The sequence below is a fragment of the Astyanax mexicanus genome, chromosome 1 (genome assembly GCF_023375975.1).
Source record: "Astyanax mexicanus isolate ESR-SI-001 chromosome 1, AstMex3_surface, whole genome shotgun sequence".
Lineage (NCBI taxonomy): Eukaryota > Metazoa > Chordata > Actinopteri > Characiformes > Acestrorhamphidae > Astyanax > Astyanax mexicanus.
In genome coordinates, this window is record NC_064408.1 from 51,633,017 (window position 1) to 51,660,927 (window position 27,911).

Consider the following 27,911-nt stretch of genomic DNA (forward strand, 5'->3'; position numbering starts at 1 on the left):
AATATATTACATCAATACATACACAGCGTACACAGTTTAGGACTCTTAACGACTCTCTTTCTCTGCAGTACCGCCATCTATTGCTGATGAAGCCACAGAGCTGATAGTGAACAGACTGTCCCCAGTGGTCATTAGCTGTACTGCATCAGGAGTCCCAGAACCTGTCCTGCACTGGAGCAAAGATGGAGTGCGTCTGGCCAAAGAAGGAGAGGGATACAAGACACTCCCCTCTGGTGAGTCCTGTTGTTCAACAAAGTATGGATGAAACTAAGGCTATGGTTGAAACTAAGACAACAGTAGCCAAAAATCAGAATAGAGTTTTTGCTTTAGAGAAAAGAGCAGCCCCAGGTTCAACCTTTAAGCCTCTTCTCTGTCTGTGAGATGTTTAGTGTGTTTTCTTCATTCCTTTATTCATCTGAGCACCCTGGTTTCCACCTGCCTCCCAAAAACACATGGAGGAAAAATTGTCTGTATTATATTGGTCCTAAGTGTGACTGAATTGAATCCAGTGATCCAGGGTAGGCTCTGGGCCCAGATCTTAATGTCTTTTTTTTTTTTTTTTTTTTTTTTTTTTTACAAAGCATGACACAACAAAGCATACTCACAAAGCAGAGTAAAATATGATAGAATACAAGATAACAAAACACAACAGCTCAAGATATGACAATTGGATAGAGACAAGGTTAAGAACAGGGAGGTCTAAAGACATACATGCACATACATGCACATTGGTTGACATGACAAATTATCAGGATCGAGTTGGAATCTGCTGGATTAAGGAAGTTGCCAGTGTGGAGCCAATATGATGTAAGTAAGGGTCCCAAACATTGTAAAATCTGTCCACCGAAGAGTTAAGCATACATGAAATATATTCGTTGGGAATAAGCTCCATAATAAGATTGTGCCACGATTTAAGAGATGGGGCAACATCCTTAATCCAGAAATGTAGGATGTTCTTCCTAGCAACAAAAGTAAGCAAATTAAAGAGTCTCTCATGCTCAATTTTTACAATGTGATTGTCAGGGAAACCAAGAAGGAGACATAAAGGGTCCTGTTCTATAGGCAGGCCAAACATTGCACGCAGTTCCTTAACAATACCAGACCAGTACTTTTGCAGCTCAGTGCATGACCAGAAACAATGGATGTAAGTGCCACGTTCAGTAGCACATTTGAGGCAGAGCGGGGACACTGTAGCATCCCACTCATTTTTCAGAGCGGGAGTTATGTATGCACGATGTAGTAATTTAAGCTGAGTAGATTTGGTTCTGTTACAAACTGATATGTCCCCAGCATAGGACCAGACTTTCAATAGACAACCCAGTCTGGGTTGTCTATTGTGATGCCCAGATCTTCCTCCCAGGACAACTTAATAGCTTGAGAGGTGGAAGGAGAGTTGGAAGTCAGGGCTTTGTAAAAAACATTAATGCGCATCTTTGGTAATTGCAGAGACAGAACACTTTCAACTGGTGAGGGAGTATTGGTCTTTATTAGAGTCGTATTTTTAGTAATAAAGTGCCTAATTTGCAAATATCTAAAAAATTCACTGTTCTTCAAAGTGTACCGCTGCTGCAGCTGTTGGAATGATAATAAAGTCTGGGAGTGGAATAGGTCCCCTAACTTTGTGATTCCCACATGTAGCCATGATTCGAAACCCAAATCTGAAAAGCCTGGCAGGAAATCTGGAAACTTCGAAATTGGCGTGAGGGGTGATGTTAACTGGGCGTGCCCTTCCAAAGCTCGTATAAGTCTCCAGGCTTTCACTGTACTTAAAGTAACAGGGTTATCGCAAAGAGCCCTGACAGAGTCAATATTTTTCATAAACAGTAAATTCCACAGAGGGCATTTAGATTGCGCCGATTCAAGGTCAAGCCAAGTGGACACAGGGTCAGACTTAAACCAGTCAGCCATCACCCGAAGGTGTGCTGCCAGCTGATAAAGTTTTAGGTTCGGTACATCTAAACCCCCTATTGAGCCAGGCATATGGAGTTTTGCCATTTTCAGCCTTGGTTTCCTTTTGCTCCAAATAAAGGCGCTCAGCCACCCTTCAAGCACTTTCACAATTAGTAGAATTGGGATCATTTGTAGGGGGTAGAGAAGTCTAGGCAAAATGTTCATTTTAATGAGTGAAATCCTTCCAAGCCAAGAGAGAGGCAGCGGGGCCCAGCGATCCAAATCTGATTTTATTGCCTCCATAAGAGGCGGATAATTAGCTTTAAATATCTGGTCAAATGTAGGTGTTACATACACCCCCAAATATACAAAGCCAGAGGGCGACCAATGGAAAGGAAAGGACTCCGGTGGATAAGGAACAAATGCAAGAGATCCCAGTGACATTGCCTCAGACTTCGTTAGGTTAATTTTATACCCGGAAAACGTGGCAAATGCAGAGATGGTTTGAATCAGACAGGGAATTGAAATGTTTGGTGTTGATAAGAATAAAAGAACATCATCAGCATATAAGCTGATTTTATGTTCCCTCGCTCCAATGGATACGCCAGCTATTAAGACATTTTGCATTATTGCTTGGGCTAGTGGCTCGATAACAGTGTCAAAGAGCAACGGACTAAGGGGGTCACCCTGCCTATTCCCTCGATGAAGAGGGAAACTATTAGATCTCATCCTATTAGTCAGAACTGCAGCCAACGGTGTATTATAAAGTACTTGGATCCACCTGATAAAATCATCACCCAACCCAAAATCCTTTAGTGTATAGAACAGGTATGACCACTCCACCCGGTCGAAAGCCTTCTTGGCATCCAAAGAGTACAAGGGCTGGTTCTTTAGACCTCTGGGAAATTTGTATGATGTTAAGGAGCCTTCTCATATTATCATGAGAATTACGGCCCTTGATAAAGCCAGTTTGATCCTCCTTAATAATATGCGGTAATATCTTCTCCAAACGCATGGCTAATATTTTGGAGAGTAGTTTTTGGTCTGAGTTAAGTAGGGCTATTGGCCTATAAGAAGCACAGTGATCGGGGCATTTGCCTTTTTTCAGGATAAGGGAGATATTAGCCTCTCTAAGTGACTGAGGCAGGATCCCATTTTTGAAAGAGTGATTAAACATAGCTAGTAATGGATCTATAAGCAGAATACTTCCTTATAAAATTCGCATCCAAAACCATCTGGACCCGGCACTTTACCTGATGGCATAGATTTTAAAGCCAATAGTGCTTCCTCTCTAGTAATTGGAGAGTTCAGTTGGGATTTTTGTACTTCTGTAGCCTTAGGAAGTCTGAGATTAGAGAAAAATTGTTGCATAAGATCTAAGGCATCGCCAGGCTGCTCTGACATGTAAAGGGTGGAGTAAAAAGATGCAAACTCTTTGTTAATAGTTTTGGTATCGAAAGATTTAACGCCATTTGCGGTCCTAATTGAAGGAATTGTTTGAGAATCCGCTCTCCTTTTAGCAAGATTTGCCAAATATCTACCAGGTTTGTCCCCAAATTCATACAGCTTCTGTCTAGCAAATTTGAGGTGTTGCTCCGAATCCTGTAGCAGCAAAATTTTCAGCGCAGAGCGCGTCTCTGACAGTTCCTTAAAGACAGCTGAACTAGGTTTAGATATATGTTGTTTTTCTAGGTCAACTAATCTGGACTCAAGAATTTTCTGCTGTTCATCCTTTTTTACATTACATTACATTACATTACATTTGGCAGACGCTTTTGTCCAAAGCGACTTACAATATTGAAGTGCAAATAATAGAAGAGGTTAAGTACAAAAATAATAGAAGTTAAAAATAAAGCATCTATAGATAGGGCCTTAAGGAGGTCAGAGGGAAATAATGGGATAGAGGGGTAGAGAAGAGGAAGAAGGAGATGAGGTTAGAATTAGTTAGTTTGTTAGAGGTGTTAGGAGAGTAAGTGCTCTTTGAAGAGCTCTGTCTTCAGGAGTTTCTTAAAGATAGCGAGAGATTCTCCTGATCTGGTAGTGGAAGGTAGTTTGTTCCACCATTGGGGAACTCTGTATGAGAACAGTCTGGATTGCTTTGTGTGAGTGTTTGGCAAAGCGAGGCGACGTTCATTGGAGGAGCGCAGCGGCCGGGGGGTAGCGTAAGCTTTCAGGAGCGAGTGCAGGTAGGAAGGAGCCTGTACTGTCATCACCTTGTAGGCGATTGTAAGCACTTTGAATTTGATGTGAGCAGCAACCGGTAGCCAGTGGAGCGCAATGAGCAGCGGAGTGACATGTGCCCGTTTTGGTTGGTTGAAGACCAAACGTGCTGCTGCGTTCTGAATCATCTGTAGTGGTTTTACTACACAGGCCGGGAGGCCAGTTAGTACGGCATTGCAATAGTCGAGGCGTGAGATTACCACAGCTTGTACCAGGAGTTGGGTGGCCTGTTGCGTCAGAAACGGGCGAATTTTTCCGATGTTGTAAAGCGCAAAGCGGCAGGATCGAGCAACTGAGGCCACATGGTGCGTGAAGAGAAGCTGGTCATCAACCATGACACCCAGGTTCCTAGCAACCTTTGTCGGTGAGAGAGAGAGTCGATGGTTATGGCAAAGTTGTGTTGAATAGAAGGTTTTGCTGGTATGACCAGAAGTTCAGTCTTTGAGAGGTTTAGTTGGAGGTGATGTTCCTTCATCCATGCAGATATGACTGAGAGACACTGTGATATTCGTGCAGAGATTGAGTGATCATCTGGTGAGAACGACAGGTATAGCTGAGTGTCGTCAGCAAAGCAGTGGTAGGAAAAACCATGTGAGCGGATAACCCGACCTAGAGAGGTGGTGTATATTGAGAAGAGAAGAGGTCCCAGTACCGAACCCTGGGGAACCCCAGTGGGTAACGAGTGGGCTGGGGACAGCCGTCCTTGCCATGACACCCTGAACGAGCGCCCAGTGAGGTACGATCTGAACCATGACAGCGCATTGTCTGAGATCCCCATGTTCGAGAGTATAGTTAGGAGGAAGTCATGGTTGACTGTGTCGAAAGCAGCCGAGAGGTCCAGCAGAATGAGCACTGAGGACTGTCCTGCAGCTCTAGCAGTTTTTAACGCTTCTGTCACAGACAACAGAGCCGTCTCAGTAGAGTGCCCTTTCTTGAAACCAGATTGGTTCTGGTCCAGGAGGTCATTTTGAGTGAGGAAGCCAGAGACTTGATTGAGAGCTGCTCTTTCTAATGTTTTAGAAAGAAAAGGCAGTAGTGAGACCGGTCTGTAGTTATCAACCTGGGCGGGGTTGAGAGAAGGCTTTTTAAGCAGTGGTGTGACCTGTGCTTGTTTAAAAGCAGTCGGGAACACACCAGATGTTAAAGAGGCATTGATCGTGTGAGTAATAGCCGGAATGATTGCAGGTGCAATGGTTTGCAGAAGGTCTGAAGGAATCGGGTCAAGTGGACACGTAGTAGGACGGCTATGCGTTAGGAGAGCCAGTGTGTCGTTCTCAGTGAGAGGAGGGAACAAGGAGAAAGCGACGCCTTCGGTAGAGGGATACCGGGCAGCAGAGCATGATGTAGGACTGCTACATGTTGCATCAGTAAACTGTCTGCTGATAGCTGCCACTTTCCCAGTAAAGAATGAGGCAAGAGCTTCAGCCGTAAGGCAGGTAGAATGAGGAGGAGGTGGAGGGTTGAGTAGTGTTTTGAATGTAGCAAATAGTTTCCGGGAGTCTGTGAGGGAGCTGATTTTTTTGTGATAGAATTCAGCTTTAGCAGCAGTGAGGCTGGCTGAAAAAGAAGCCAGGAGCAGTTGGTAGTTTTTTAGGTCTGTCTGGTTTTGCTTTTTTTGCCATTTTCTTTCGGCAGCTCGGAGTTTGGAGCGTAGTTCCCTGAGCGTGTCATTTTTGAGCCATGGCTGCGGTTTGCTTGGTTTAATGGCTCGAGATGTTTGAGGACAGAGGTCGTCCAAACAGGAGCTTAATGTGGAGCAAAGAGTATCAGTGGCATCATTAACATTGAGTGATGAAAATGAGCCTAATGGAGGCATATTGTCAGTCACCAGCGAGGAGTACTGGTCTGCTGGGAGATCTCGAAGATTTCGGCGGAACGAGACCATAGTAGGAGTAGCTGTGGGTTTTTTCGAAATGCGAACGTTGAGTTGCATGAAGAAGTGGTCTGAGAGGTGTAGAGGAGTGACAGTTAAAGAGTCGGTGTCACAGTTACGAGTGACTTTTGACGTGTCTTAGATGCTACAAACGACATAATCAGGCCACGAGAGTAGGCTTTACAAGTCTCCCAAAGAAAAGAAGGGTTAGTTGTGGATTGGGAATTAATTGAGAAAAAGATCTTAAATTCTGAAGTAAAATAGGAAACAAAACTTTGGTCTCTGAGGAGATGTGATTGAAATCTCCAATGCCTCGATACTGCACTTTCTTCTGAGAGGGAATACACCATGTATAGTGGAGCATGTTCTGATAATACAATATTACCAATAGTGCAAGACAGGACCAAGGATGCCTTTGACGAAGGAGTTAAAAAATAGTCAATTCTACTATATGCTTTGTGGGGGGCAGAGAAAAAAGTAAACTCCAAGTCGTTGGGGTGAGACTCCCTCCAGATATCTAAAAAACCCATGTTGTGACATAAAGAAGCAAGAGTCTTAGCTTGTCTTGTGGGTGGCAGACTACTAGGTTGGTGTTTATCCAGAGAAGAATTAATATGACAGTTAAAGTCCCCCCCTACAAAGGAGTGTTCAGATGCTAAATCATTAAATTCTGCAAAAACCTTACAGAGAAACTCAGGTGAGTATCCAGGGGGACAGTAGAGATTCATAAATGAAACAGCTTTACCTGAGAGAGTTCCTTTGAGAATCACATAACGATCCTTACTATCAATAACATAGTTAAGAGACCTAAACGCAAGGTTTTTACTAACTAAGATGGCCACACCCCTAAAACCTGACCTGGCCAATTCTTTTTTAGTTTTACAAGGCCTTTGTCATCCAAATGAGGAGAAATGCAATAGAAACATTTTCTTTTTTAAAAAAATGCTAAAATTGCTGATCTCTTAGCAGGTTTCTGAAGACCCCGGACATTCCATGAACAGAACTTAACAGAGTTTAAATGTACTGTGGCCATAAAGTGAGGGCTTTTATATTAAGCAAATAAATAATTGACCTGTAAGGCACTCGGGCTGCTGTTTAAAGCAGGTAGTATAAGCCATAATAGTAGAACCTAACCCAATCATACTCTGATAGAGCGGAGAATGCAATAGCAAAATAGAGCAGCAGACTAAAATGAACAAATCCTGAGCTGAAGATAAAAAAAACAAAATAAAGAGAACAAACAGTGCACAGAACACGCACACAAACAGGGGGCTCTTCCCCAACATAGCTGGGGCTATCTAACAAACTGAAGGCAAACCAAAACGCAGGTCGGCAAAACAGAAGGTTAAGCATTTGCCACAAACTAAAGGAGTCCTCTAGGTGGAGATGTAACACAACAGAACTCAGAGTTCAGAGTGGTCAGGCCACTTGATCCAGTAATATTTTACAATGTTACTCGAGAGTATCCGGACATCAGCACATGGCTAACGAAACAGTCTGTGTAGGCTGTGCTCCATAAAGTATTATCCAGGGAGGGAACCGATGTAGTCGCATACCTGCTCCGGCGTGCTGAACCTAAACTTGGAGCCTGCATGGGACACTTGTAAGGTAGCCGGGAACAGCATCGCTCCCGTAGTCGCCGTTTAACCTCGTCGTATGCTTTGCGTTTCTTCAACACTGCCACGGAGAAGTCGTTGTAGAAGGAGAGCCTGGATCCGTTAAGAACTAAAGCACCATCTCGGCTAGCTCTGCGGGCTGCCTCCATCACCTTCTGTTTATCTTTAAAGGAGTGGAATCGCAGCAGCAGTGATCTGGGCTTTTTATTCCGGTCCGGTCTAGGTGCAAGTGCGCGGTGCGCCCTTTCTAGCTTAATGCGCCCTGTCTTCGTGGGGATCTTAAAGAAGTCCGGCACCCATGACTCGAAAATATCCACCGGCTCTGACGTTTCTAAGCCTTCTGGAAAGCCCAAAACACGGATATTCAGGCGCCGAGTGTAATTCTCTGCCATATCCAAGCTCTCTGTAAGTACTTCTACCTGCTTCTCCAGTTTAGCAATCCTTGGCTCACACGCTGCAGCCGAATCCTCCGCAGCTGAAATCCTAGCCTCTGCGTCGTCCAGTCTCTTGCGAGTGGTCTGAAGTTCCACAGAGTGCTTATGAATCATCTCGGTCAGAGGGCCAAGTTTCTCGTCAATCACTTTTATAATATTAGCAATCATCAGTTCAAAGGCATTAGCAAGAGCTGGATCCAGTCCGCCAGGCACATCCGATTGGGTCTGTTCGCCATCTTGGGAGCTTTCATCGGGCGCGAGTGAGGCTTCTTTTTTGTCTTTATTCTTCAAGGTTCTTCCCATTTTGTCAAATGAACGTGGCCAAAAGTTTTCCAAAGACATGACATGGACGTTCGGATTAGAACTAAGTGCCAACACACAGTTGGTGTCCGGATAAACTCTGAAATTAAATCGAGTGGCACGGAGCTCTAATTAGAACGCTGTGCTCAGCTCGCCGCCATCACGTGACCCCCTTAATGTCTTTTAATGGTTGTGCTTTTTATATTTGTGTACTAACTCTGGTCTCTCATAGGTCCTCTGGAAATTGCTTCTGCTGAGTTAAGTCACTCTGGCCATTATTCATGCTCTGCTAAAAATGCTGCCGGATCTGCCCATCGCCACGTGCAGCTCACTGTGCAGGGTAAGGAGCAATAGGAAAAAAACAGAGCTATTCTTTGATGCTAAGGGACTCAACATTAGCATTTCTGTCTATAATTTCTCAAGGGTTCAAAAACTGTGAAATCTGTTTACATGTTTTTAATTGTGAATGTTTCTGCTTTTTCTTTTGTTAATTGCCAGATCCACCAGTCATTCAGGCTCACCCCACAACATTGGACGTTATCCTGAACAACCATGTAACTATCCCATGCCGTGCCGTGGGCTCCCCACGCCCCACCATCACCTGGCAGAAAGAAGGCATCAGCATCTTTACCTCTGGCAAGAGCTTGCACCTCCAGGGTCAGCCACATACTTGTGTGAATATGCTGCTAAAATGAATGAAACCATGCGGAACGCAGGATGGAAATTCACCGATATGACCTCTTTCTTTTCTAGAGTAAATATTTTATTTATTTTTGCCTTTAGGAGGGGATGTCACTCTTCTGCCTAGTGGCAGCCTGCAGATTTCACGGGCCAAAATAGAAGATTCTGGAACCTACATGTGTGTTGCCCAGAATCCAGCAGGCACAGCACTGGGCAAGACCAAACTCCGTGTACAGGGTGAGATGACTTAAACTAACTAGAATTAATCCCCAGACATGGCTTATGTAAATGATTACAGGTGTGGTCTGATTAGACACTGGGTCTAGCCACATGAATGGATAAAATTGTTTTCCATGCGTCTTTATATAGAGGCTCTCATAGACTCCATTTGAAAAGAGTACCTCTTGGTGAAAGATTGTTGACTGCTAGATATGCCTCCACAATGAACCAGTCAACAGACTTTGAAAGAAGGAGATTTACTGGACTGAGAGAAGCCGGATGGTAATTTCATCAAATAGTCCTGCATCCATCCACCGTTGCCTTTGTTTGCATTGGTGTTGTACATCAGAAAATTTGACTTCTATGGACTTGAAGCATATGCAATATATGCAGGGCATTTTTTAGCAGGATAATTCTCGACCCCATACATTAAAGGTAGGAGTGTAATGGTATGTGTATTCACGGTTCGGTTTGCGTAAACACACACAGAAAACATGGTACAGCCTATAAAAGACTCTCTCTCGCCCTCTCTGTCTCACATGCCCTCTCTTGCGCATGCACACTCTCTCTCACGCTCACACCCTCTCTCTCTCGCTCTCTCTTTCTCTCGTCCTCTCTCTTTCTCTCATGCCCTCTTTCTCTCTCTCTCTCTCTCCATTTCTCAATATGTTTAGAAAAAATATTTGTAGTTTCAGCAGTTTAAGAAATGCTGTTGTTTTTGTTCTTAATAAAGCACAATCAGGCTCATTGTTTGTTTGTTCCAACAAGATTCAAAAGATGGAGCCTCTCATGATGACAGTAGGAGAGAACCCTGCTTTCAAGCATTTAATAAAAATTACGCCAGATTTATCAGTTCAAGCATTTATGGGACCAGCTGGGATGCCAACTTCAGGCAATCTCTGGTTGTGCATGATTTACAGGCCCAGCTGCAATATAAAAAATTGTATGCCCAACCATCTCATCTTGCTGACTAGAGACAGTATAGTTGGGTGATAGAGTCTCAATTTTTTCTTTACTAAACTATTTTTTTCACTCTAATATTGCAGTAACTTTTATGGTTCATTCAACTTCTGTTTACATTATTTATTTGTCTATGAGTGTTTGTGTATGGGACAGTTATTTACGATAATTAGCATTAAAATAGTGTTTTTTGTTTTTCTTCTCTTAGTTCCTCCAGTCATCAATTCAAGTACTAAGTCCTATGATGTGGCTGTGGATGGCTCAGTGACTCTACAGTGCCAGTCTGAAGGCTACCCAACCCCATCGGTCATCTGGCACAAGGATGGGCAGCCACTGACTGAGTCTGTGCGTCAGCGTGTCCTGAGCTCTGGCTCTCTGCACATTGTCTTTACCCAGCCAGGAGACACAGGCAGATACACCTGCACTGCAGCCAACGTGGCAGGGAGCAGCAGTGTGGAAATGAGCCTCACTGTGCTGAGTGAGTTATATACGCAAAACCCACATACATGCAAAGCTCAAATCGTACTTTATTCTTAGACGTACACTTAAAATCCTTACATTTTTTCAAAAATTTTCAACAATCAGGTTGCAAGGAGCAGTAAAGCCATTTAGCTGAAGTACAGCGTTATACAGGAGTTTCAGTTTAGTACTCCAGCATTAGCATTAGCTGCTAACCACTATTTTCCCATTCAGAGGGGAGTATTATCAGCCTGTAATCTGCTGCTAACCCTGGCTAGCACTGTTGGAGCGGTTAGCGACTAATGCTAATACTAGGCCTTAGTGCTAGAGAAATTTGAGAATCTAAGCTTAATATGAATAAACAGAAGCGCTTTACTCACCCAAATAAATGGTTTTCAGGAGAAAATCTGTGTAGATTAACATTCAGCACTCGTTTGACTTTAAAAGAAAGTCTTTTTATTACAGTTTTGTTCACTTAGCTTAGCTTTACTTAGCTTATTTAGCTACCCCCTCACTACCACTCAGCGGCGAGACCTGCAGAATTAGAAGTTCCTTATAGTGTAGTGTCGCTTAAAATGCGCCTTATAATCCAGTGCGTCTTATGCATGTAACAGGGTTGGATCAATTAAGCTATAGGCTTCTTTTGCAATCAGTGGTACTGCAAACATTTTACTGGTAGATAAAATAAGTTATTTGATTGAATAGCAGCAAATTCTGATAAACTGAAAAAGCTGAAGAGCAGGATAAAGCAGGATAATGATCTTTAACATACCTTAAAAAACACAATAACCTGCCTCAAGAAGCCCAAACTAAACAGGCCCACAACCTAATCTCTGGAAATCTATAGTTAGACCTCAAAAGAGCAGCGCATGCAAGACAAATTAAAAGCTGTTTACAAGGAAGAATGGATGACAATCTAATACACAGAATGTTTAAAGGCTGTGATAATTGATAAGAGTGGGGTTGCTAGGTACAAAAAAACTAAAATAAGCTGAAATATCTGTATATTTGCGTCTCTGGTTAATCCTGTTGTTCCTTCTCCCCAGTCCCTCCCATCATCCGTGCAGGTGAACCAGAGCTGTGGGTGATGCAGAATACACAAGCCCTGTTGTCATGTGTGGCGGAGGGTGTGCCTCAGCCCACCATAAACTGGGAGAGGGAGGGCGTCCCTCTGACAGACTCAGTAGGACAGCATACCATCCTGCCCTCTGGAGAGCTCATCATTGACACCACTCAGGTTTGATCCTTGTGTTTGTGGCATTTCACTGGCAGTAAATAAGCAATAAGAATGTACCTCGAAATGGACCTTACTGCAGATTTTCTTGAAAGTACCATATTTTTCACACTAAAAGGTGCACCGATTTATAAGGTGCACTATCAATAAATGTGTACTTTCTGCTATATTTTTATACATAAGGCACATTGGATTATAAGGTGCATTATGCAACACTAGCAACTAATAGTAGGACCAGGGGTGTTGCAATGTTTTTCTTCCAATTCAGCCAGCCACCCAGCAGCAAGACCTGTAAAGCTAAGCTAAGTAAACAAAACATTTCAGACACCCAAGACACGTTAAACGAGCGCTGGATGTAAATCTACACAGACTTCTCTCCTGAAAACTGTTTTTTTGGGTGAGTAAAGCGCTTCTATTTAGTTACAGTAAGCTTAGATTTCCTGATTTCCACTAAAGCTGAAGCAGCTGGAACTGCTAGCAGTTAGAGGTTAATGCTGCTTGACAGCGGTACACTGTGGAACCCTGAGTGTTCCGGTAAGCCAGGGTGATATTAGCTAGCGGTGTGTCCCACATAGCTTGTCTTACCCAGGTAAACACGCAGACTACAGTCCAAAAGAGCTAGCTAGTCCAAAAGAGTTAGCTGTGGTTAGCTAATTATAATGCTTATAGCAGCTAATGCTGCTCTGCTTCGGGCGGTTAGCAGCTAATGCTAATACTGCTGGAGAACTAAACTGAAACTCCTGTTTAATGCTGTATTTCAACAGAGATGCTTTACTGCTCCTTAAAACCGGACTTGTAGAATTCAAACTTCAGGTGCACCAGATTATAAGCCACATTGACGATTTTTAGGAAAATTAAAGGATTTTATGTGCGCCTTATAGTGCGAAAAATACGGCACTTGATTACTTAGTATGGCACTTGGTCACCTTTGCTGTATGACATTGTAGCTTCTACAACAGCTCTTTTACCTTTCATGCTTTTTGGAATACACAGCCTGAAGATGCTGGTACCTACACATGTGTAGCCACCAACTCAGTGGGGCAGGACAGTTGGACGATTACTCTGTCTGTGCACACACATCCAGCTTTTACTGAACTACTGGGAGACGTGGCTCTCAACATGGGAGAGCGCCTTTTGCTTGCCTGTGGGGCCACAGGAATCCCTACACCCAAAATCACATGGGCATTCAACAATAACATCATTCCAGGTACAGAGATCTTTTTCATAATATACTGTATTAAATAAACATCTCAGACCAAAGTTTAGTAATGTTTTATCTTCTTGACATTCATAGCATAAAGTTTTATTTATTTTTTTTTATAGAAAAGAACATTGTTGCTGACACACAAAAACCTTGTATCTCCAAAATTAGAGTTTAGATTCTCTGCCCGAACCTGATCCAACCTCAGGAAAATAGTCTGTGACGTATGCATTGTTTTTAAATGCTATTTTTTTTGACAAAAGTTATGGCGCGATAATCAACAAATTAAACTCTTTTTTTTAAATAGAAGTTGCACAAGTCAGAATCTGGGGCGCACACTCCTTCACTTATCCGCATTTGACTTGCAGCGCTGTGTTCTTAATAAACTTCTTCAGTGGTGCAGTATTAAGTAACATCATTCTAAACAGACTTCACTCCTTTAAACAGCCCGAAAAGGTTTTTGAAAAGCTCCGTTTTAACACTCTACTTACTAAAAAATGTTGGTTTAAATTGGGTTTGATCATATAATGACAGTTTAAAGGGCCAGGTCGGGTCAGATTTTTTGGGTCCGATCTAAGCTCTATCCAAAATGGCAATTTTAAAAGACAAGGTGAAAAAATTTATCTTTATGTGTAGGTTAATGTAAAATGATTTTATTAAAAAAAAAATCCAGTATTTTATTGATCTGTACTTCGTGTGAAATCAATCAACCAGAACATGTTTGTTGTCTTTTTTTTAATTTATTTATTTTTTTGTAGCAATAAAGCTACAATAATTTTATTTATTAAAAAAATGGATAAATATCAGAAAAATGCCTTAATGTAAAATGTTTGCCAACACTTTTTTTATGCATGTAAAATTGCATCATACACAAGTTTATTTTGTCATTTTCATAAATAACAATGAAATATGTTGCAAAAAACATATTCATAACTGTTTTTATTTTCAAGAATGTCATTGATACACTGATGTAATGTCAGCCTGTTTGTGATTGTAGCATTTTATGACCATGTGAATGGCCACAGTGAGCTTGTGATTGAGCATGTCAGTAAGGACGACGCAGGCACATACTCCTGTGTGGCAGAGAACCATATGGGGTCCATTAAGTCTGTGGGCTTTGTTTACGTCAAAGGTACGTGATCCACACAGATGAGTCGTCTGATCTTTTTCTAGTCAATATGTGTAAAAGTAATAGTATAATAAACTTAAATCTATATGCCAATACAATATATTTAAAATGTAGAGTTTTTTTTTATGTATCCCTGCAGAGCCTCCTATAATAGATGGAGATGTCCATTCAAACCATATTGAGCCTCTAGGAGGGAATGCCATTCTGAACTGTGAGGTTCGGGGAGACCCCCTGCCCACCATCCAGTGGAGCAAGAATGGAGTCAACATCCAGATCAGCAACCGCATCCGACAACTGGACAATGGCTCTCTAGCCATCTATGGCACTGTGGTACTGAAACCCAGTCATTGTTCCATTTACAGTATATTTACACTGTACTGGCTGTACAGAAAGATCAGTTTCAAAAACTCTTTAAATTAATCTAATGTTGTTTTACACTTTACAAACATGGTTCTTTATGAAGAAAAAAGTGGTTCTTCTGTAGTAGGGCTGCATGATATATTGTTTAAGCATCGTTATCGCAATGTGTCACATCACAGGATGTGCAATGTCACCTAAGGCAATTAAATCAAATATATCGTTTTGCAAAGGTGTTGACATTTGACACAAGAAGTAGATACACAGTGTTGTAATTTTCTGTCAGTGTTGTAATTGTTTGTCGAAAGCTGTGCACTTCAGTTCCCTCAAACAAATATCTACAGCACCTTCATTTTTAACAGTGTATGTTACTTATAAGGCTCTACAATACATTGGTGGTTTAAAGAAGTGATTAATGTAACTGAGTAATGTAGGCCTTTTAAAACACATTGTTTATTGTTTATACTGTTTTTTCAGAATGAAGATGCAGGTAACTACGTATGTGTGGCTACAAATGATGCTGGAGTTGTGGAGAGGACCGTCACGCTAACCTTACAAAGTAATGCAACTTAACCCACACACTTGCAGACACCAATAAAAGCATGGAGTTTATTTAAAAAAACTTTGACAAAACCAGTAACAAAAAGCTACTTCTGCTGCCGATCTTAGCACATTTACAAATTCTAATGAATGTATTCTTCAACTTTAAATTGCACCCACTGCTGACACTGTTGTACAAATGCATGCACAGACTGTCTTGTCTTTGTAGAGAATTACTGCCATTAAAATAAAACTCTCTGAAGCAGATAAACACGAACCTATGGCACATATTAATACCATATAAGCCACCAGCATTGAGCTGTGGAGCAGTGGAGCAGTGGAAGTATATTCTCTGGAATGATGGTGGTCATCCAGTACTTCTCACAGCATCTTGCTTTTGATTTGTAGCCAAAAGAGTAGAAGACTCTTAATAGCCTGAACTCACAGCCATCTCTTTTCTCAGGCTCTCCAATCTTTACTGTGGAGCCAGTTGACACAGTGGTGGATTCAGGGTCCACCGTGGTGCTAAACTGCCAGGCGCAGGGTGAGCCCACACCAGTCATTGAGTGGGCCAGCCAGGGGCGACCCCTGCTGAGCAATGACCGCATCACAATATTGGCCAATGGCTCTCTGCGAATAAGCAGCGCTCAAAAGGAAGACACGGCTGAGTATGCATGTATCGCCCGCAACCTGATGGGCTCTGCACTAGTGCGAATGACCCTCACAGTACGAGGTGAGTTAAATAATTTTATGTTGTTATGCAGAAGGGTTACTGCCTAGTTAGGATTTTAGGACTATGATTATTTACATATATATATGTGTGTGTGTGTGTGTGGGGGTGTTCTTATAAATCAGTTAATGGAGGTTTCTCTGAGTGGATGGAATGGGGTTCCTGCAGTGTGTCCTGTGGGGCTGGAGTTCAGAGGAGGTTGAGACTGTGCAGCAAACCTCGACCTGCCAATGGTGGGCGACATTGTGTCGGCCCAGACTCTGAGAGCCGTAGTTGTAAAGGAAAACCCTGCCCAGGTTAGTTTACTTTACTTATCTGTTTTCTTCAGTGCTTCTTTCAGTACAGGTGTTAAATGATGAAATAGGACTATGTGTGTGTGTGTGCTGTTTTTATTCCATATAGATAATTATTAGTTTTCAGTGAACATTACTCCACTTATTACACTTCCACTCCTTCTCCCTCCCAAGAAATGAAAAAAAAATAAGAATAAAGAAAAAGATGTTTAATAGAAATTACAGATGTTGGTCACTGTGGCCAAACTGCGAACAAAACAAGTCTTTGCTCCCAGCTGAATTTGATGGTTTGTGTGTTCCTTAAGATTTCCAAGATGAGTGTATATAAAATTCAGCCCAAATAATTGTACATGTGTGAATATGTGCGTGTTTTTGTGTTTATATAGTGGATGGCCAGTGGTCAGAGTGGTCAGCTTGGGAGGAGTGCTCTCGGACATGCGGTCAGGGGAACAGAACAAGGATCCGCACCTGCAGTAAGCCTCCAGCCCAGCATGGAGGAAGGCCCTGTGAGGGCCGTGCGGTGGAAGTCATCATGTGCAGCATCAAACCCTGCCCTGGTGAGTCCCCTTTAAGTGGCATCACTGCTCTCTTTGCTTTGTTATATAAGATTTAGAAGGAGCTAATTGTTGCAATCGAGAGAAAGAAGCTAGAAAAGCACTAGAATTTAAAACCCTTTTTTTTTGCAAAAACTTCAAAGTTGATGGACTTTGAACACACATCTTACATATGTCTTTCAGTGGCTGGGAACTGGGGTGCCTGGTTGCCCTGGAGCCCTTGCAGTGAGACGTGTGGAAAAGGGATGCAGACAAGGATCAGACTGTGTAACAACCCTCCACCTTCATTTGACGGGCCACCTTGCAAGGGAGCAGAAACGCAAACTCAAGTGTGCACAGAGAGGAACTGCCCTGGTAAGAAATTAGCAGCAGGGCAAGAATATTATGGAGACTGATAAGTTTTTTGGCATAGAATATACAATATTCCCCTAAAACAGGTTTACAGAAATGCCAGTTAACAAGCAGAAGGTCAGTTAAAAGTCAGAAGGTTAGATAAACTTGGGTTTTAAACAATTAGAAATTTCTAGCAATTGATTGTTCTGACTTGGCTTAGATACCTGAAGATAAAATCTATTTCCCATATCAAAAATGATGTTTGGTAACCATTTCTGCACTAGTGGATGGGAAGTGGTCCTCCTGGGTGAGCTGGGGGCCATGTAGCGTTTCCTGCGGAGGTGGAACCAGACAGAGGACACGTCTATGTGCAAGCCCCGCCCCTCAACATGGAGGAAGACAGTGTGAAGGAAATGACATCCATATTGACTTCTGCAATAGTGAACCATGTCCAAGTAAGTGCTCAACACACACACAGAATTCATCTCTCATTCTTTTAGGTATGCATCCTTGAGTTTGAGGATGCCTAAAAGCCTTTACAACCATCCATGAAAAACTTACAGTGCCAAAATATGTGGGCTAAAATCTCAGTTTGGGACTATAGCTATAAAACATGTCTGAAAGGCAACAGTCCAATCTCACACGTCATGCCTCTGCCTGTTGTCAAAAAGTTTTGTGCTTTTCGCCTTTAAATATGGCCAAGAACAAGCTAACTATCCCTTTACTGCCCCCACAGTTAATGGTAACTGGGGCCCATGGAGCAGTTGGGGCAGCTGCAGCAGGACTTGCAATGGAGGGCAGATGCGTCGCTACAGAACATGTGAAAACCCCCGACCAGCCAATGGAGGTCGAGCATGTGCTGGAGCAGACACAGAGATACAGAAATGCAGCACAGAGAGTTGCCCTGGTAAGAAAACATACACACACACAAACAGCTACATACTGTATGTCAGATTAGTGAATGTGAGGGATTATACACAAGAAGAGAATGATCACAAAATGTTAAAGTAAATCACAAATATTTTTATCATTTCATATTGTGTGTTTGGTCATTCTCAGTGGATGGGAACTGGGGTCTGTGGCAGCCCTGGGGTGAATGTTCAGCCTCATGTGGATCAGGGGAGCAGAAGAGAGTCCGGATCTGTAACAGTCCATCTCCTAGCAACAAAGGCCGTCCCTGCCCAGGGGATTCCACGCAGTTGTCCAAGTGTAACATCCGACCATGTCCAGGTAAAATCCATGTAACGGAAACCTGTCATTCTATAATTAGACGTACACTATATGGACAAATATTTGAACACTCTTATGAATAAACACAGGTGTGTAATTTAGGCTCATTGCCAAAGTTGTATAAAATCAAGCATCTATTCATAGAGTCTACCTTTATAAACATTAGTGGAAGAATACATTTAAAGAGTTCCTTTAATTCCAGTGTGGTAGTGTCAGTCCTGATGCTGTCAGTCTGCCTGCCTGCACTCTAAAGACTACATTTCCCAAGGTGCACCTGCACTCAACCCTCCGGACATGACAGATCACGTGATGCATCAGCTTTCCGTCTAACTGTGCTAATGTGATTGCTCACACCTTCACTATAAATAGCCCACTTTTGCTACTACTTCTGGACCAGTATTAAACCTATTTTTTATAGCTCTTTTACCCAGCGTTTCTTTTGTACTTTGTATCCTTTTGTTGCTGACCCCCTTTTGACCACTTTTTAGCCTAGCTCTATTGTTTATTAGCTCTCTTTTGGGTTTGACCCTGCTTTGTTTCTATTGATTATCCCTTAGTCCTGTCCTCTGACTGCTACACCAATCTGGCCTAGATATTCCACCACTAGCTGTTGGGGAATAATTGAAAAGTAGAAGTATTCAGGAAGCACAACTTCTCAGCCATGAATTGTCTGACCACATAAAGTTCCTTTTGTCCATATAGTGTAGCTCTGCTCATAAATTCATTTTTCTGTTCTCTGATGCTTCTGTAGCATATCTTTATTGTAGTACCAACATAGTGCAGAGCGGATACCCACATATAACATGACTAAACAGTTCTCCCTTTACAGGTGGTCCTCAGAAGGCCAGAGGAAGTGTTATTGGTAACATTAATGATGTGGAGTTTGGGATTGCCATTCTTAATGCCACCATCTCCACAAGTCCGTCAGGAGGTAAAGTGGTACATGCCACCATCACCAATGTACCCAGGAGCCTAGGTCAGTCATTTCATTTTCTAGGAAACTAATCTTACTTCTGCTGGCACTGAAATAAAAAGTGTTGTGACAGTGTTTTTGACACAGCTCTGGCTTTTTGAATTCTTTTTTCAGGCCCTGCAATGAGAAAGCTAATCTCCTTGTTGAATCCTATCTACTGGACTACAGCACAGGAGCTGGGCGAGGCATTCAATGGCTACAGCCTCACAGACGGTCTATTTCGACGAGAGACTCAAGTGGAGTTTGCCACGGGTGAGTGGAATGTAGACCCCACACTCAACAATGTTACTTAAAGAGTTTAACTAATGAATTGAATCAGTCTTCAGTATGTGATACCAATAAACAATGTTCTCCAATATAGTAAATGTTTGTTTATTACATTTTTGCATATGTTTTTGAAGGGGAAATTCTGAGGATGACCCATGTGGCACGAGGACTGGACACAGATGGTGCTCTGTTGTTGGACATTGTTGTAAATGGGCATATCCTCCAGTTGCCCTCCAATGCAGATATTAGCCTTAAGGTAGAATATGTGCTTTTTTTATTTACATTCCAGTAAAAAGGTCATCTATGGGTTAAGAAATATTTCTCCACTGAAAGTCCAAATATTTTAAAACACACCATGTTATGACAATGAAAGCCTAATTATAATAGATAATTACATAATGACATTTAATTTACTTATTTAATGTACATGTGCTATAGATTCTATTGAATTTTTATTGTATTTTAGCAAGAAGCTCTTTTATACAAAGTGCCCATGATTATCATTATCATCAGATATTAACAGTGGTTTTAGAAGTTACTCACCATGTTGAGGCCATCAAGCCCAAAAAGATTAGTTGCCTCAGTTTTTGTTATTATTGACTTAAATTATAATGCTGATTGGGTGTTGCAGCTCGGGTCCTGCTCATTGTTTTTATTTGTTTACTGTTTCAAATAAGTCTTGTGTTTGGTATTAAAAATAAATTACCCATCTATTTTTTCTTGTTTGTGTATAATATAAAAAAAATCTTGAATTGTCAGTATTTGTTTTTTAAATGTAAATTGGCCATTTATAAAATGTTAAATTTCTCACCTCCCTAATTTATACAGTAAAAGACTATACTAGGATATTCTAACTTATACTTATAACTAGAATATACTAAATCTGCTTTTAGCTACAGTGCACCAGCGAGCTGGAATTCACTACAGGACATTTAATATCTAACCACCTTCAGACAGCCTGTACCTGTTTTACTTAATCTTATTTATTCTTAACTTTTATTTTTTATTTTAGTTTTTCTCTTTTTTTCCTTTTTATTTATTTAATTATTATTATTATTATTATTATTATTATTATTATTATTATTATTAAGTTTTGTATTATTGCTTTTTAACTGATTTTCTTTTATTGTTTTATTGCTTTTTCTTTTTTTAGTTCATTTATTTATTTGTATTTTTATTGTATTATGTAAAAGTTAGTTTAAGCTTAATTTTAACTATTTTTGTTGTATTAATCTTATCTTCTTTTGAGCTTAATTTATCAATTAAACCAAGCTTTATTATAATTATTATATATTTTTAATTCTAATTCTATTTTTATTTTTTATCTATTTTTATATTTTATTTACTGTTATTTTAAAATAATTAAAATTAACTATTATTTTCTTTGTCATGTCAATCCCTGTTTTTGTTAATGCTCGGCTACATTGAAAATGAGGGTTGCCCTCAATGTACTTCCGAGTCAAAATAAAGATTGATTGATTGATTGATAACTCTTTTCAGTAATGAAGAACTCTTGGGTGCAGTCTTTGCAGTTTTGTCTTATGTATGTATTATTTTTTTGTGGTAAATTCCAGGACTACACAGAGGATTACATACAGACAGGCCCTGGGCAGCTGTATGCTCTGTCCACACGTATGTTCAGTGTAGACAGAGTGAGTGTTCCCTATTCCTGGAATCACACCATTTCCTATGATCCATCCAGAGGCAAGATGCCCTACCTAGTGCAGACACTCCACGCCTCTGCTATCAAGGCTCAGTACCATCCTCTAGACGAAATGCTGGATTTCACCATCCATGCAACTATTGCCAAAGGTATAGTGCATCATGCTTTACTTTTGAGACAAAAACATAGCATAAGTGCCTTATGTGCGTGTATTTATTGGCTTATGTTGTTTCTAAATCACAGGTGAACGTAGTAATCAATGTCCTAGTGGCTTTCTTCTAGACCCAGCTGGACCCTACTGTGCTGGTAGGTTTTTTCACAGGTGTACACACAAATTCTACACAGAAACAGTATGCTGTTCATTAAACAGTATCATAAAATGAATAAAAAGACTAAAGTTTTTGGTTTACATAGCATTTTAGTAGCATGTTGACTTTAAAGTAAATGTAAAAGTATAATATGTGGACTTTTTTTTAATGTGTTTTTAAACCGCTGTGATGAAGATGAGAATGAGTGTGTGGAAGGAAACCCCTGCTCCCATGCCTGCCATAATGCTATAGGCACATACTACTGCTCCTGCCCCAGAGGACTCACCATCTCTGCTGATGGAAGGACTTGTCAGGGTACCTGCTGTCTGAACACACATACACATACAGACTTATTTTAAAGTACTGCATGGGGGATTATGTTTCAGTTGGCAACAATCTTAGGGGTAAAATGAATGCAACTCTGACAGACGCAAGTGAAACACATGCTGAAATGCTGTAAGCTACAGACAGTTCAACTATACCACTTTAGTTTCTAAATCAGTTTCTCTGATTGTGCTATTTATAAGTATATTTTTGAGTAAAATGAACATTGTAGTTTTATTCTATAAAATATGGACACTAAAAATATTGTTATTTAGAGAATTTATTTTGCAGAAAATGAGAAATTACTGAAATACCAAAAAAGCAGTGTGTAAGACTGGTGGAGGAGAACATGACAAGATGCATGAAAACTGCGATTGAAAACCAGGTTTATTCCACCAATTATTGATTTCTGAACTCTTAAAATAAAAAAAAACAACAATGTTGATTTTACTCAAACATATGTATATATATATATATATATATATATATATATATATATATATATATATATATATATATATATATATATATATATATATATATATGTTTGCATGTATGTATATTCCACTAAATGTTCAGAAGGTATTTCCTTTGAGATGCAAGGATGGTGCATTACATACTGTATATACATACATACAATAAGATTTTGCTTGTCTTCCTGTTCTGCTTCAGACATTGATGAATGTTCACTGGGTGGGCACATTTGTCATGATGGACAGGACTGTGAGAACACCATTGGCTCCTACCGTTGTGTGATGCGCTGTGGACGGGGTTTCCGGAGAACAGCAGACGGCTTGAGCTGTTCAGGTCATTTTTTTTTTTTTTTTTTGTTTATTCATAGTTAAAAGTATTGTAAGATTATTCATATTTATTTCTTACTGTTTGATATTAATGAAAAGAGAGATTTAAAGAGTGAAGAAATAATCTGTTGGGAGGACTAATCCAGGTTTACTTTTGTGACTAATGATAAATAACTTGCATATAAGCACAGGGTAAGGTTACAGCACATAAAAGATTACAGCACATTTTAAAATATAATGAAGCTTATTATTTTGTTTTTGACAGACATAAATGAATGTCAGGAGACAAACCCGTGTCACCAGCACTGCCTCAACACCATAGGGAGCTTCCGCTGTGCCTGTGAGGCAGGATACCAGCTCAGAAACCGCCGCTGCATCGGTCAGTCACACTCTTTTAAATTCACCACTCTTATGCAGCCCAGTTTTGGTGTATACAATGGTGTGCACACGTTTGTGTTACTGTGATTAGTTAAGTGAATAAAAGTTTAAAGAACACAGTTAAACATGGACATTGACATTTTTAACAAGATATTTTTATATTTATATATTAGTTTTAAATTAACAAGTAATTGCCAGAGCTGCTCTGACACCACTGTGCCTAAAAGATGGAGAGGTTTTGTTTTCTTGATATTTTGTACTTTGTTTTCACCAAAAATACTGAATTTGGTCTTCTAGACTGTCACTTTACCACCATTGTTCCTGTTCACTGCCATTTTCTTGATTACATTATGAACTAAGGAAACAGATACCTGAACATTTTGAAAAAAGTATTGTCTAAATTGTAATTTTTAAAAGAATGTGGTGGTTTAACTATCAGCCAATTATAATTTGTATTAATGAGCAGTGGAAATTGTGTGAACTGTGTTGTGCTCTGGATCCCAGTGACTAAGGGTGCTTTCACACGTGAAAGTCCGGACCGTGGTCCGAACAAGGTTCATGTGTTTGCTACATTGTATAGATTTCGTCTGCTTATTTTTGTTTTCACACTGCAGTTTAAGGAGCGCACCAAAGATCTTTGTGTGATACTCCTACATCCTTTAATAATCACTTACGTAACTTGGTTTTAGAAGGACATGCGTCTGACATTGGCGTGTTCACAATTCAGCGGGTGGTTCATTCGGTGGAAAGCCTTTCCAGGATAAGGATAAAATGAACAGAACAGCTTCATTTCGTCTCCATAGTAGTGCTGCTAATGTGGTTTTTATACCAGCAGCAACTTTAGGCACAGTACTCTAGGTTAGTTCAAATTCGCCAAACGAACGTGCTCGTCCTGAAACAACTGTATCCACGGCTCATTTTTCCTGCTTTTCCGGTTATTTTGAGAGGGTACTGACTGCAGCCTGCAGGAAGGCGGAGTCGGACGTCCAGTGCGTCATGCCGTCGAGTCCCGCCCACTTTGTCAGCATCATGTCTTAGCTCCGCCTCTGAACGGAAGTAAACAATGTACAGAGCAGTTAGCGGACTTTAAATATAATGTGCTGCATGGTCCGGCTTAAAAATTGTGTATATACTACAAGCTTGTGAGACTGACAAGGCGTGGCGTGGACAAAGTGGGTGGGACTGGACGTGCTGGACATCCAACTCCGCCTTCCCGCAGGCTGCAGTCAGAAGTAGTTGGTTATTTTTCTTCTTCTGCTGCTGTTGCTGAGGAACGCTTGCTCAGCTTCCTGTAATTGGTCCGAAAGTTCGAACCATCCAGAAAAGCGCTTTCACACTGCAGGTGAACCGGACCATGGTTCAGAAGATCCGGACCGAGACCACCTCTCTTGGTCGAACCAAAATCTGGTCCTTTGGTCTGGACCGTGGTTCGCGGCCCCTTACACACCTGCTACTTTGGTTCGGACCAAACTGAAAAGTCCGAAAGTCCGGACCAAACGAGGCAGGTGTGAAAGCACCCTGAGAAGCACTGAATCACTATTTATTTACTATTTATTTACTATTTATTTGAACCTTGTCTTTACTCCATTATTTTTTTTATATTTTAAAACAGACATTAATGAGTGCAGACAGAGAGTTTGTCGCTCGGATCAGCAGTGTAAGAACACACGGGGTGGCTACACCTGCACTGACCTCTGTCCTACTGGCATGACTAAAGGAGCCAACAGTACCTGCATAGGTATGTGTGCACCTCAGTACTGAGACGTTGTAAATATTAAAGTTTAAAAAAAAAATTGTGTATTTTTTGCACTATATGGCGAACCGGATTATAAGGCGCACCTTCAAAGAATGTCTATTTTCTGGTCTATTTTCATATATAAGTTGCACCGGGTTATAAATCAAGTTATGCAACACTAGTAAGGAACAGGGGTGTTGCCATGTTTTCATTCTAATTCAGCAGGTCTTACCGCTGGGTGGTGGTAGGGGGTAACTAAGTTAAGTAAAGCTAAGCTAAGCAAACAAAACTGTAATTATAATACAAAAATATATTTTAAAGTTAAACGAGCGCTAAATGTTAATCTACACAGATATCTCTCCTGATTTATTTTTATTGGGGTAAGTAAAGCACTTCCGTTTATCTACAGTAAGCTTAGATTGCCAAATTTCCAATAAGGCTGGCAGCAGCAGCATTAGCATTAGTGGATAATCGCTAGTGCTAGCCACGGATAGTGCTGGTAAATGCAGACTGACAGCACTATACTGATGAACCCTGAGTGTTCCGGAAAGCCAGGGTGATATCAACAAGCGGTTTGTCCCACATAGCTGTTTTTAACATGGTAAATGCGCAGGCTACAGTCCAATATACTCGCCTCTAAACAGCAAAAGAGATAGTACTTAGCGTAGTTAGCGAGTAATGCTAATTCTGCTCCAGCAGTGCTAGACGGGGTTAGCAGCAGTCTACAGTCCAATATACTCACCTCTGAACAGCAAGAGAGAGTGCTTAGCACGGTTAGCAAGTAATGCTAATGCTGCTCCAGCAGAGCTAGCCGGGAATTGCAGCATGCTACAGGCCGACAATACTCACCTCCGAACAGAGAAAGAGCTAGCGTTTAGCACGGTTAGTGGGTGTATCATTGGCTTGTTTACTTGAGTTGAATTGAATTGAGATGTTTCTGTCATGTTTTTTCCACAGACATTGATGAGTGTCGAGATGGCACTCACCTCTGCAGGTACAACCAGATCTGTGAGAACACCAGGGGGAGCTATCACTGCACCTGCCCCAGAGGCTACCGCTCACAGGGTGTGGGTCAGCCCTGCCTCGGTATGTAGCTGATCACAACCTCCATTTACCCCCACACTGTTTGGCTGCTCTGCCATTGCCTGCTGCTCATCTGCTCAGCTGCCTCCCAATCTCTTTCTTTCCCAATGAAATGCGTTACTCCACCGTTCCACTTTCACTGTGAATGCTGAACGCTGTTTTGTGACCACCCTCATCCTCATGCACAATCCAGTGCTCTTACCTCTACACATATCTCCCTGCTTGCTTGAATTGCTGCATTGCTTCAAACCCATAATAAACCTGTGAGTCTTTGTGAGTAGGTGAGAGCACTAAGCCAGTATTCATAACTGGAGAGTAAAGTCCTGTTCTGAAAGTTTAGATGTGTTACTCAGTGAGACTGGTCACACACAGTACATAAGAGCTGTGGAAAGAGAATTGTCAGACTGGTAAGTTCACCCTCACAGCAAGGTCAGCAAACCTCAAACCTCTGTCCTCTCTTTACTCTGTCCTTTTGTCTTTTACTTTTTACTCATGCTTGGGGCTATGACCCTAAAAGGAATAGTTTGGCCAAAAATGTGCACAGTTTTTCCCGAACCATAATTTTTAATTAAATTGCCAAAAACGTTTATAGCATTAGAACAGATCTTTGCAAGTAAAAACATTTTAATGCCTTAAATATCGAATATTTTTAGATTTCTAGTATAACATTATTATATTTACATATTAACGTTATATGTACATATTATTTACCTTATTTCTTGATTTTGGTCACGGTCATTACAAGATAAAATGCCAAAGTAAGCAACACGTCTAGAAAACCTATTCTTACAGCAAGATTAAAGTAATCCTGGAAGAAAGGAAAAGGGAAAATTGTGTAAATGATGTTTTCTGCCAAACTGTTCCTTTAAATGCCCTGCTTGGCTCTGGCCTTTACACAATGTAATGTAATTGATTTCAAGAACAGTTTGAATTATGGATTCACCATAAGGGAACTGTAATGAATGCTTCTTAGTTAAAAATAATTTAAAAACTATTTATTTTCAAATGTATTTTGCATTTTTGTATGTTTCTGTATTTCTATATGTTGCTTGTAAAAAATCTAGATCACATTAGTGGTAAACATAAACACAGAAGTTTTGTTAAAGTTTTTCATATTGAGAGCTTTTTATTTTGTAAGCTAGAGTACAAACAAAGCTCCTTCCATCACCAGCTTACCTGATTCAACATTAAGCCCTGATTAATGAATGGTTAATATAAATAATACTAGACTCTCATGAGGGATCTGAACATTTTATAATGTTATTGTAAGGACAAAATCAGTATTATAGCAAACATCAGTTTGAGTCAGGGAGCAGGTTTTTGCTATTGATCCCTATGTATAAGATATATTGTTATTTATGGGGTGTGTACTGATCCCCAGTTTTCATTTTTCTCTGTTCCCTGCTTTTTTTTCACCTTTCTCTTTTATTCTGCTGTCCTCACTGTTCTGACCTTTGTTCTGTTCCATTGTATGCCTTTGTTTTTCTTGCCCTCCCTCATTTCTTTTTTTCTACTTCTGTGTCTTCTTTTGTCTGTCTGCCCTCTGTCTCTCTCTCTGTTGTGCCTTGCTGTGAGAGCAGACATTAACGAGTGTGAGCATGTGCCGATGCCCTGCGCTTACCAGTGCGCCAACAGCCCAGGCAGCTACAAGTGCCTTTGCCCTCCGGGACGCCACCTGCTGGGTGATGGAAAGTCTTGCGCAGGGCTGGAGCGTTTGCCCAGCTATGAGAGCTTCTCGTATGGCTTCCGCACTTCACAGTCCTCACCTGAGCGTCGCTACCACAGCCTGGCCTCTCAGAGCTACCACTCCTACACTGGTACCGGGGGGCGCTTCAGGCTCAGGAGTACCCCTTCACGCTCTCGCAGGGCTGCTACAAACTGCCCTCATGGGTTTAGGGCACAAAGAGACAAGTGCTTAGGTAACTGACACAGCTGTTCCTGCCATCATGGGTAATGTGTAGAGAGTCCCGTGAGAAAGAGTGGCGGGAGGGTCTTGTGTATAATTAAACTTTGTCTCATATCACAGTGGGGTATGAATTTGACCTGAAACAGTGACCATGTTCCAGATTCTGATGGAACGAAGTGTTGAAAACAATAAGAATTTCCAAATTCTTATTCCAAAACACA

General features: G+C 41.0%; 1 protein-coding gene across 2 annotated transcripts in view; it reads left to right on the plus strand.

Annotated features, from left to right (window-relative positions):
* hmcn1 (hemicentin 1) overlaps positions 1-27,911 on the plus strand; it is a 160,692-nt gene that overhangs the window by 129,736 nt on the left and 3,045 nt on the right. Inside the window, exons 77-104 of one of the 2 annotated variants that reach the window (XM_049479752.1) lie at positions 69-233; positions 8,566-8,673; positions 8,832-8,990; positions 9,117-9,251; positions 10,402-10,671; positions 11,699-11,889; positions 12,880-13,093; positions 14,085-14,219; positions 14,356-14,546; positions 15,051-15,132; positions 15,577-15,846; positions 15,969-16,139; positions 16,523-16,693; positions 16,874-17,044; positions 17,308-17,478; positions 17,760-17,930; positions 18,083-18,253; positions 19,083-19,229; positions 19,341-19,478; positions 19,628-19,749; positions 21,068-21,305; positions 21,400-21,462; positions 21,660-21,779; positions 22,461-22,595; positions 22,854-22,967; positions 24,579-24,704; positions 25,659-25,787; positions 27,365-27,703. In XM_049479752.1, the coding sequence (XP_049335709.1) occupies positions 69-233; positions 8,566-8,673; positions 8,832-8,990; positions 9,117-9,251; positions 10,402-10,671; positions 11,699-11,889; positions 12,880-13,093; positions 14,085-14,219; positions 14,356-14,546; positions 15,051-15,132; positions 15,577-15,846; positions 15,969-16,139; positions 16,523-16,693; positions 16,874-17,044; positions 17,308-17,478; positions 17,760-17,930; positions 18,083-18,253; positions 19,083-19,229; positions 19,341-19,478; positions 19,628-19,749; positions 21,068-21,305; positions 21,400-21,462; positions 21,660-21,779; positions 22,461-22,595; positions 22,854-22,967; positions 24,579-24,704; positions 25,659-25,787; positions 27,365-27,703 (4,617 nt within the window). The remainder of the gene's footprint in view (positions 1-68; positions 234-8,565; positions 8,674-8,831; positions 8,991-9,116; positions 9,252-10,401; positions 10,672-11,698; positions 11,890-12,879; positions 13,094-14,084; positions 14,220-14,355; positions 14,547-15,050; positions 15,133-15,576; positions 15,847-15,968; positions 16,140-16,522; positions 16,694-16,873; positions 17,045-17,307; positions 17,479-17,759; positions 17,931-18,082; positions 18,254-19,082; positions 19,230-19,340; positions 19,479-19,627; positions 19,750-21,067; positions 21,306-21,399; positions 21,463-21,659; positions 21,780-22,460; positions 22,596-22,853; positions 22,968-24,578; positions 24,705-25,658; positions 25,788-27,364; positions 27,704-27,911) is intronic. The other variant, XM_049479753.1, reaches the window with a different exon arrangement.